At 43.4% G+C, this 11,282-nt stretch overlaps 1 protein-coding gene across 1 annotated transcript in view; it reads right to left on the minus strand.

The window, feature by feature from the left end:
* Positions 1 to 11,282, minus strand: part of fer1l4 (fer-1 like family member 4) — a 54,656-nt gene that overhangs the window by 30,418 nt on the left and 12,956 nt on the right. Inside the window, 21 exon segments of the mRNA XM_032513694.1 lie at positions 54 to 120; positions 254 to 284; positions 286 to 403; positions 406 to 418; positions 574 to 684; positions 1,402 to 1,575; positions 1,711 to 1,845; positions 2,140 to 2,264; positions 2,365 to 2,557; positions 2,644 to 2,796; positions 4,835 to 4,951; positions 5,052 to 5,139; positions 5,281 to 5,381; positions 5,490 to 5,622; positions 6,443 to 6,650; positions 7,146 to 7,254; positions 7,406 to 7,509; positions 7,729 to 7,798; positions 8,350 to 8,475; positions 8,974 to 9,053; positions 10,328 to 10,514. Of these exon segments, the coding sequence (XP_032369585.1) occupies positions 54 to 120; positions 254 to 284; positions 286 to 403; positions 406 to 418; positions 574 to 684; positions 1,402 to 1,575; positions 1,711 to 1,845; positions 2,140 to 2,264; positions 2,365 to 2,557; positions 2,644 to 2,796; positions 4,835 to 4,951; positions 5,052 to 5,139; positions 5,281 to 5,381; positions 5,490 to 5,622; positions 6,443 to 6,650; positions 7,146 to 7,254; positions 7,406 to 7,509; positions 7,729 to 7,798; positions 8,350 to 8,475; positions 8,974 to 9,053; positions 10,328 to 10,514 (2,443 nt within the window).

Raw genomic sequence — 11,282 nt, forward strand, 5'->3', positions numbered from 1 at the left:
GGTGTAGTTCATGAGGCTCTGGACCACGTGGGTCCCGACTAGAGCGAGCCGACCAAACGCCCGATGCTCCACCACGAACAACGTCAGAGGAGGGTGGAGGTAGGCCTGCTCTGGCAACTCCTATTGGACCAAACCAGGAAAAGGAAACAGGAAAAACAGGAAAGAGAAGATTAGCCTTGTCTCTATAATATATGCAGGTGTGTTTATTTAAGCCAGATGTGTAAAGGTAATTAAAGTCAGTTATCATCACTACTTTGACTGACACGTCCATATAGCGGACCAGTCTTTGAAGTTAGATGAGTGCTGTAGCTCTCAATTTCTTCAGACTCCAGCTGTCTTCCTGACACTCCACCCTCACCAGGGGGCGCTCCACTCAACAGCTGCACCCGCTTCAGCTCCCGCAGCCCCAGAACAGCACCTGACACACACACAAAATGCGTAGGACTAAGTTACTTCACAGATCAGCCTGATGTACCAAAAGAACTTGAACACAGTGAGGTGTGTGTGTGTGTGTGTGTGTGTGTGTGTGTGTGTGTGTGTGTGTGTGCGTGATTGCGCGCGTATGTGTGTTACCTCGATCCTAAAGGTCTTCAGAACCGGTCGGACTCCCTCAGGGATGATGTAACATCTCTGCTCCTCCAGGTAGGTTAGCTCCTGAGGCTCCACACTGCCTGGGAGACAGGGCTGCAGGGGGTGATATGATTTTCCTAGTCAAAACCTTTTGGAGAAAAGTCTACAAATGCCAGAGAGCATGGCTGTGAGAAACATCCAATTGCAGAGCTTCTTAGCTGTTGTGTGGGATAAAGTTAGAGATTGATTTTTGCAGAACTTTTTCTAAACTTTGAATTAGTTCACATTTGGATTTTCATTTCATCCCTAGAAAATAACAATGTTAACAGAAACATAACTGATCAATTGCCCTTAGACAGCAATGTCCCACCCCTTTGCTCTGTGTTCCAATAACAGTTGGTAATTTGGTACCTTGCAGAACCTTGGTAAACTTTCCCCTCTCCAGAAGGCCAATTTTTTTTTCTATAATGGGGAAGTCATGACCTGCCCTAGACTCTGAATAGTTCTCGTTTCCTTCCATGGTTGGGTTGGTTAGTTTGAGACTATAGTCTGGGTCCAGTAGAGCCGCTGGTTACATTTTGTGCAACCAGCATCAGACTGTTGTAAAATGTGTGCACATTAAACATGTCTTTTGATTAATCATACTAGACAATTTGAAAAGACTTTACACAGCTTCATGAAAAATCACTTTTCAAAATCAAAAGTCACATTGTACCTCTTATTTCAGCACCAGTGCTCTGTTCCCAGATCTCAGCTACAAATAATGTTATTTTCCCTATTAGGTATAAAGAGGTACAAACAGGGAGACATTGACTGATTGCCAGGTGTCACCTCTCCAAACCCAGAGTAGTCCAGCTCGATGAGCTCGAAGGCAGCCAGCAGCTCGCCGGCGGGGGCCCTGCCCATGCTGATGTCATAGAAACGGAGGCGGGGCTTCTGGTAGTACTGTTCCACAGATTTAAACTCCGGCTCTGCAAACGCCCGACCCAGAGACTTCACACTGCCCTGCTCGCATGCACGCACAGACACAGACAGACAGACACACACACACACACACAGACACACAGACACACACTCCATCACTACAACAAACAGCAGCAGTATGTGTGAGGATAAGAAGTAGAAGAACATCAGCGTTACCATGGCATTGTGGTCGTAGATGTTAATGGTGATGAGGGGCGGGTCTTGTTGGAGCTCCTCCTTTGTTCCCTCCAGCAGAACCCTGTCAAACAACAAACACTCACACCAGGCTGGAGAGAGTGTCTCAGGCAACACCTGACACACACACACACACACACACACAGAATATGTATTAGAATGTGTACGTTAATAGGCACTCTGCCAATTTTACACATGTAGGTGAGTTGACCAGGTAGTTCATGTGTATGTATGTACATGTGAAAGCAATTGTGTAATTTTTACTGTAAGCTTTGAAACTACAAAGTTATTATAGCTATTATTATATTATATTATTATAGCATGTGTACAAACAAAAACCATAATGTTAATTATAATTGTTTATTAAATGAACAATTATAACCTTTTAAAGAGCGGAACAGTTGTACCTACCCTGGTGACTTGGCACTGTGTAGAGAAGACAACCTTAGCAAAAGGATCTGATAGGCCGTTATCATCTGCTGCCATCAGGCCACGCCCCTGGTACAGGTGACATCGTAGCTGGAAGTACCTGCTGTCTGCAGAGAGACAGACAGAGAGAGAAAAAGAGATTATAACAACAGACAAGATTTCCTGAGCAATTAACCTGTGCAGAAGCCACGCCTCCCGCTTACTCACCCTGGCAGGACAGACTGACAGGAAGTTTCCTCTTCCCAACAGGGACCAGCCTCCTCTGCTCCTCCTCTTCCTCATAGACTGGCAGAAACTCTTCTGGCAAGCAGGTGATGACTTCTTTACTGTATTTGGCCAGACCGAGCCACAGGTAGACCTCAAGCTTTGCAAAGATCTCACTTGCTGAACCTCCGGGAGACTGGACAGACAGACAAACAGACATTTTTCAGAGATGAGTGATATCAATAGTGTTAGAGAGATGGACATCAGTGTTAGATTGGTTACCTTCATGTAGAGGGTGGTGACTCTGCCACAGTCCCGCCCCCTCTGCTCCTCCACCAATGAGAAGAGGATGGAATAGGAGGGGATCCTGACGTAAGCCAATCGCTTGCTTCCACTTAGTAACCACAAAAATGCGTCTGGGATGGTAGTCTGAGGCTGGAGAGAGGGTGGTGTGGGGGAGGGGTTGTCAGACCTCAACATATTGAACATAATGCAATCTTGGATGTCTATGTTGTCACCTATAGTGATCTATGGTGTTGGGAAAGTTACTTTGGAAATGTAACAGCTTACCGTTAACAAGTTACCCTATTTAAAATGTACTAGTCTAACTGTTTTAATTACTTTATCAAAGTTATGTAACTTATAAACTTTAATTACTTTTTGATTACTCTTCTAAAATTTTAACAAATGTTTTCAACCAATAACCATTTTCAAATGTTTGAACCTGGCAGTGTTAACCTAACAGATGGGTGGCACTGCAAATTCAAGTAGGAGAACCAATCAAAAGCATCAGAATAGCACCAAACTTTCCTAAACAGCTATGGCTGGAAATGGCAAAAGAAGACATTGTGCACATGAAAAGCATGCAAAGCAACAAAATTAATATTATTCAACATATTGCCTAGCTTTTTACAATGTAATAATTTGCTGAGTATTTAGCCAGTTCTATAAGGGTTGGTAGATGAATCTGACGACTATGAAGCGAAGCAGAGAATAGAAGGGGTGCAGTTTCTGGAGCTATACACCCTCCCCCGCCGGTATAGGAGAACGTTGCAACTCACTAACTATAAGCTTTATCAAAGAGGAGAGTTTTAAGTTTACTCTTAAATGTGGTGACGGTGCCTGCCTCCCGAACACAGACTGGGTCGCACAGGAGAAGCCTAATAGCTGAAGGCTCTGGCTCCCATTCTACTTTTAGAGACTATAGGAACCACAAGTAACTCTGCATTCTGGAAGCACAGTGCTCTAGTGGGGCAGTAAGGTACTATGAGCCCTTCAAGATATGATGGTGCTTGACCATTTAGAGCTTTGTAGGTCAAGAGAATGACTTTAAATTCATTCCTGGATATTACAGGAAGTCAATGCAGAGAAGCTAATACAGGAGAAATATGATATTTTGTCTTAGTTCTTCATGTGCGCACCATTCTGCATCAGCTGGAGAGACTTAAGGGACTTATTTGAGCAACCTGATAGTAGGGAATTACAATAGTCCAGCCTGGAAGTACCAAATGCATGGACTAGTTTTTCATTATTGTTTTGAGACAGGATGTGCCTAATTTTGGCAATGTTACTAAGATGAAAAAGGCTGTTCTTGAGGGTTGTTTTAAGTGGGAGTTAAAGGCTATATCCTGATCAAATTTGCCGGACGCCAGGGTAATACCATCCAGAGTAGGTAAATCTTTAGATTATGTTTGGAGATGTTCAGGGCCCAGCACAATAACAACAGATTTGTCTGAGTTTAACGTCAGAAAATTGTAGGTAATCAATGTTTTAAATCTTTAATGCTTGCATGCTTAAAGTTTACCTAACTGACTGGTTTCATCTGGCTTGATTGATAGGTATATTTGGGTGTCATCCACCTAAAAGGGAAATTTAATTGAGTGTTTCCTAATAATATTGCCTGGAAGAAGTATATATAAGGTGAATAGAAATGGTCCAAGCACTGAGCCTTGTGGAACACCATGTCTAACGTTTCATGCTTGGAGGATTAATCGTTAACATCAACAAGTTGAGACTGATCAATTTGTTGATGTGAGGACTTAAACCAGCTTAGTGCAATTGACTTAAACCAGCTTAATGCAATCCCTTTAATGCCTTTAATTCTGCGATATATTGCAAATTATAACCTTTTTTCCAACTTCTAATTTTTCCCAACTTCAAATTATGTCCCCAAAAGGAAACTTTGTCAACATCTGTTTTATCTAAAAAGATACATTTCTTTTTGTTCATATCACTTCAATTTTATTGCTGCTGATTGTCAAGCAGACAAACTGACCAACACATATATAATAAAAGATCCATACTTGGCGCCTGTGTATCCATACAGTATTGCCACTGAAAATATTGCGTTACTTGCTGTATCAATTTTTTCCTTCTTTGAGAATCCTCGTTGGGATTGGGTCTAAGAGACAAGTAGACATTGCCATTACATGTAACTGGTTACTCCCCAACACTGCCTATGGTGACCGCTGACCTCCTTAGCCAGCATCCGGAGTTTCCGCAGGAGTTTCCTGGTATCCATTAACTTCTGTTTGACCGTCCGCCTGGTGATCCTCCGCCTGGCCCTTACTGCCTGTCTGGCCAGTAAGACCTTGAGACAGGCAGACATTAAGACAGACAACAGACCATCAGACAGAGAGACAGGTAATGAATAGGCAGGTAGAAAGAGAGACAAGTGAGGACAAACTCACCAAATTCTTCTTGATAAACTCCTTCCTGCATCTGTCAAGGTTATTGGGGCGAAACTGAGACCTCCTGTCTGCAAAACCACTAAACTGTCTGAAGAGAGACAGACAAAAAGACAGACAGGAGACCAGAGAAAGAAAAAGACAAGAGGACAGAAAGAGAGACAGGAAAATCAAATCAAACCAAATCTAACTAAATATATTCTAATCAAATTTTCAGAAGAAGCAGACTGACTTGCAGAAGGCCACCAGCTCTAGCAGCACCTCCTCCAAACGCTCCTTTGCGTTACTCCTCGGCCTTCTCAATAGATGTTCCACCTCATCAAGACCAATCTCCTAAAAGAGGAGAGGGGAGAAGAGAGGACAACATGTGATTACAGTTATTAAGCATTGAGTGATGCACTCTATGTGTTAATAAAAAATTAAAGTTAATTTGTCTCTCACCAGCCTATCGGCCGTTTTGCTGAGCCAGTTTGCCTGATAGAGACGAAAGTTTTGATCTTCAAACTGACTCCAGACAAATAGACATGGCTTCTGTTTCTCGGAGGGAGGCTGGAGAGGAAGACACTGGAAAGACCTGAGAGACAAACAGGTAGAGAGAACTAGACAGTCAAGCAAACAGACAGCAAGTGGCTAGTTTTTGTGGAGTAGTTACTATGGACGTTACTCTTTCAAGAATTGCCACCTTGTCATGATAAATGAGATATGGACTAAAGTGTGGTCAAAGGCAAAGGATTGAACCACCAAAACTGTGATTAATGAACACTCTACCTAATAAGCAACAGCAAAGAAGGGGGTTTGTGTGTCCCTGTGACCATGGGAGCCGTGTCCATGGGAGTAATACCTCCAGTCTTTAAAGAAATTGGTGCCAGGTGAGTGGGTGGACAAAGAGCCACTGAAGAACTTCTACAATATGGATCTTCAGTTTAAAGTGACTGGATTCGGGATTCTGGAGCTACCTACTGGATCCTGTTCTAGGAGCTCCCTTACCCTCTCCTGGAAGGTGAAATAGGATCCCGTCAGACATTGAAGGCATGAAAACAGGGTCGGTCATGTTCAAGGCTTCCATTTTGGAGACATCTACTTAACAGTGGAGAAAGCTGCCAAGATGAAGAAGGGCAGACTGGTGTCAGGAGCCAGAATGTTGCAGCTTCGGTAGACGCAGACAAGCTGCAACTCAACTCAGAAAGAGGAAGAGTATTTTGGGGGGGGAAGATTCCTAATGGGGATATTGTTAGGCAGGGGAAGGATCAGTTTGAAGAGCTCCTTAACCTACCGTAATTCCTCAAATAAAGACTGGTAGACAATTAAAAGCCGGGCCTCCAATGGTGGCCGGGGGCGTGGACAACACGGACAAAAAAAAAATAGTTACATGTGTTGGTGGAGAGGTTACTTACCTGTTGTACTCGGTGGGCTGGGGTCTCATGGCAGCAGACACAGATCGTATCTCAGGTTCAGGACTCAGCACCTCCTCTTTGTCCAGCTCCTCCTCTCTCTCCAGCAGACCCTGCACCTCTTCATTTAGATCCTCCCTGCTGCTCCTCAGCTCCTCCTTGCTCTGGCTCTTCTTGGATCTCCTAACCCCCACTGCCTTCCCATAATTTCCTGACAGAAACAGAACAGCTTGTGAAGCTCAGGGATTTGCATACATGTATATAAACTCCAGGTGGCCAAAGGGTTCTGGCTCAGCAGTGGCCTAAATCCGCCATCAATTGCCAACTCTGGGCCAAAGCAGACCCCAATATACTGACTAGAACTAAATTGTTAATCAAAATTAGCTTTAGTCCACACGACACACTAAATTGTGCTCTGCATGATTAAAATCATGATAAATCGCTTCTATAATTTTCAAAGAAAAATTGTCAAGTATTCTTTAATTTCAGCTTCTGAACTGTAAGAGTTTGTTGCTTTTTGTTGTCTTATATATAAGTAAGTTGAATATCTTTAGGTTTTGCACTGTTGGATGGACATTTAAAGATATTACTTTTGGCAATAATTGTTATGGATTAATGTTTTCTGATCTGATTAATTCAAAATTTGAAAAAAATAATCAGAAGATTAATAGACAGGGAACAATTGTCGCAGCCCTACACTGTTTACCTATGGAGAGTTCAAAGGTCAACGGTCTGGTTCCTACAGATGGGTCCATCATAGTGACCTCAAACAGAGATGCAAACAACAGAAAGTCTTCCCGTTGTCCCTGGAAACCCTGAGAAACAAAAACAAGAGTAAAAACCTGAAAGCTACTGGACATCACTCTCACTGTTTTTATGCTATATGCAGATGATACACAAGTATACAACACAGTGGGTTTAAAAAGGCTTGTTAATGATAATGGCGTTGGTGGTGGCAGCACTGACCTCAGGGAGTGGGTGGATCTCCTCAATCTCTACGGTAACGGCCTCTGGTACCTCAACTCCCGCCTCCCCTGACTCGTCAACCAATCCACTGGTAGCCACAGAAACTATGACAACAAGTAAACAAATCAATTACTAAGCTACAAATAAAGTATAATGTTCTTGATACTTAGAGAGATGAAATTGTCCATCCATGTCCTTGAACTAAAACATGAAACTGTTTTCTATTCTGTGTTACCAACATTCTTGAACTATGATAGGACACTACACTCTCCCCTTTAAAGTTTATTTCTAGTTTCTCCTGCTTCTCCTCAGTAGAGACGGACCTTCCTTCTTCTTGTCTTTTTTACTGCTCCTCTTCTTCTTTAGTCCCAGCTTCCCCAGTGCTCCCTTCACCTTTAAGGACACACAAGAAGGAGTTAAGAGTCAGTAGTTGTGGTTCTATTCAATCAATGTCAAGAAAATTTAAACAAAACTTTTGAAATGTTGCAAAAAAGAAATGCAAAATCAATACATATTTATCAACTGGTTCGGGGCGAATGAACTAGGCTACAAAAGCGTAGTTTTGTCCAAAGTTGGCGGGGTAGGCTGCGCTGTACAGTACATATGCCTGTAACCGGCCAGTAAAAACAATAGAAGAAGAAGAGGATGCGAATCGGAAACAAAACAAGTTGCCTTGGCCATCTAACACATCTAAAATCAAAAATGGAGGCAGGTTGTTGGAAAATGGCAACTGAGGTGATGTAAGAGAGTTGCTGAGATCAGTCGAGTTTCATTTTAGAAGATTTGCTTAGATATTATTAGTATAGTATATATTATTATTAGTAACAACGTCCTAACTCAGATGAAACATGCAAGAGAAAATAGCTTGGCATGTTTTTCTGTTTGAAGGTCTGTAGTAAAATACACTGATGTAACTTTTATGAAAACTGGAAATTAGGAGGTACCTTTCCCAAGGGGGAGGAACCTGTATCCGGGACGACAGCAGCAGGCGAGGAGTATACCTCCACACAGAGAGCGAGGAGTATTCGACCACGGTAGAAGATTCCTTCACCCAGACCCTGGTTCAAAGCCTGTAGGAGACAGAGGGTTAGTCCAGTTCAGTCTGGATCAGTTTTGTTTAGTTTGTTCGACCATGTTTGCCATAAAGCAAGCCTACTAGCACACCTATCTGGATTGCTACGGGGCCATGGTGACACCACGTAAAATACGGCTATGGAGACTTTCAGTCAGCCCAACTTGGACCGACGGCCTAGTGTGCCACAAACTTTGCCCTGCAGACATTGAGTTGGAGGGCAGGGTTACAACCAGTGGTATGGGTGTAGTCTGCCAAAGTAAAAACTTTAGATGTCTATGGCTCAGACAATATCTGCTGGGCTCCTTAAGAGGTCTGGACAGTAAAGGAGAAACGTTCAACGTTTTCCTGCCCTAGCCTTATATTTACCGTACAGACATAAGAATGGTATCAATACTCTCATTTAATTCTAAAAACTAAAATAGGCAAGTGTATTTCCCAAAAATACAATTCACTGCTTTAAATGTTAGATTTGTTTTGGTAGAGTCTGGTTTACCTGGTGGATGTCTCCAAGGGTGGAGTTCTGTGGAGAACCATACAGGTTCACCCAACATGGACCAAAGGTGGGGTTAAAGCCTGCAGACAGACAGATATTTCCTTGTTACCATAAATTCTCAAAGTAAAAGCTTGTCTCTTTTAAAGGCTTATAATGTAAATTGAACTCTCAATTCTTAACAAAGTCAATGTACACACATCATTTCAACCGCACTGATTCCAATAGTACAACAACTTAATGCTTTATTACACCATTCACATAAAACACTTTGTATTTTGACACTAACACTGTTCCCACTCACTTGATTCCAGTAGCTTTTGCTTACTTTTGATCACTGTTAAACTACTGTCAATTGAACTCAACACTTCCTTTGTATGTTTCCCATTAAAAGCCTACCAGGAAAGGGAGTAATAATTGTATGCCTGTTGAAACAATGAAAGACTTTTTATGTGAAATATCTAAGCAGGAAGTGTTCACTTAAATTATGGTAGAGCAACAGCAATCTAAAAAGATGTACTAAAACTTGATGAAATACACTTGAAAATAAAATTAAAAAAAAAAAAAAAAAGAGTTTTCACTGATGTAAGACAGATAAAACCCTGGTTCTCTCAGCCGCTGATGTCTGATGTTTAGTAGAGTTGTCATGGCGGGGTCCCGGCTGGTCGTGAGTCTGTCTCCATTATTACTTTTCACTACTCTAAGTCTCGTTTGCCCAGCCTATCTTGTTTTGGTTTCCTGCTCTTCCGTCCGAAGCCAGCTGATCACACACACCTGCCTCCGTCAACGCACCATCACCAACATCAGACGCACCTGCCAGCTTCACCCGCTCCAGCCATCCACACCTGCCTGCCATCATCACTTCCTGTTTATATCCCTGGTCTTGCATCCACTCTTCACTTGATCGTCAGATCGCTACAGGGTGAACCTCTGCTAAATTCGTGGAGCCGTTGTGTCTTTGTATCTGTCGTTACTGACTCTCCTGTGTTTTCCTGTTTCAGTTAACTCCGGCCGGCTGGCTTCGGACCCCCACCAGTCCTCTCCCACGGCGTCTCCTCCATCATCGCTCTGCCCCTCGCACTGCGCACCTCCGCCACCGCAGCTCTCACTCTCATCTCTCCCTTTCGCCGCCGCCGTCCGTCCTCCGTGTTCGCTGCCGTGCCCTCGCCCCTCCTCGGCCTCGCTCCGGCTTCCTGCACAGTCTCCCCGGTCCCGCCCCACCTGCTCCTGGCGTCCATCTCCTACTTCCACCCCCTTTTTCCTAATAACAGACCTTCCCTGTGAGCCGTGCATTTGAGTCCATCCTTCTGTCCCCCCTAACAAGAGTACCATTAAAGTAAAATCAAAAAGATTTTACCGTTCCTGGTGGGGTCTGAAATCTGCTGCAGGTCCAGGAAGTGCGTTGCCAGGGCGATATCTCCCATCTTGGCGTCATCGAGGACCTGGACTCTGATTCGCTGAGCCAGAGGAGGAAACTGCTCAATGAATGAGATTTCCTCATTCCAAACTGGATAGCTGGTGGCACTGGCGACCGACGTCTCCCCCTGCAGTGCAGACACACAAACACACAGTACGATTAGAAGATTTCAGATTTTCCGACTTCTAGTCGTACTATTAACAGACAATTAGCATTTTTCAACCAAAAAGTTCCAAGAACTTTTAAACCAGAGGAATAAGATATATATATATATATATATATATATATATATATATTAGGGCTGTCAAAATTAGCGCGATAATAACGAGTTAACACAATCATATATCAATTCGATTAAGAAAAAATGTCGCAATTAACGCACGTTGTCTTTGACCCCTGGAAGGACCCGTATTGAGGTGTTTGCACAGGGCGCGCGACACTGATGAACAGAACAGTAGTGGTATCTCATAGAAGGGTGTGCAGCCAGAGGGAGAAGAACCAGCACAGAAGTTGAATTATGGAGAAAGAAGGGATAATGGATGGGAAGTTTATTTTCAAAACTTTGCCAGATAGTACACTTGACAAAACGAAACTTATATGTAGCATTAGTCGAGCTGAGTTTAGTTATCACCGAAGTACATCCAGTCTGAGGTATCACTTGCAAGCCAAACACACGGATCCCAGCGTACGCTCTGCTTCTGGTAACGTACGACAAACTACACGTGACAGCCGTTTGAGAAGCAGATCGATGGATGCGTTGACCTGCAGTAAACTGAGCCGAGCTATAGCTAGATGGACAGCCACAGCATGCAGGCCAGTTTATATAGTGGAAGACGAAGGTCTCCGGGATGTTATCCGGATACGCGTTGCCATCCAGGGCCACAGTCATGTCCAG

Source organism: Etheostoma spectabile, chromosome 4, assembly GCF_008692095.1.
Source record: "Etheostoma spectabile isolate EspeVRDwgs_2016 chromosome 4, UIUC_Espe_1.0, whole genome shotgun sequence".
Classification (NCBI taxonomy): Eukaryota; Metazoa; Chordata; class Actinopteri; order Perciformes; family Percidae; genus Etheostoma; species Etheostoma spectabile.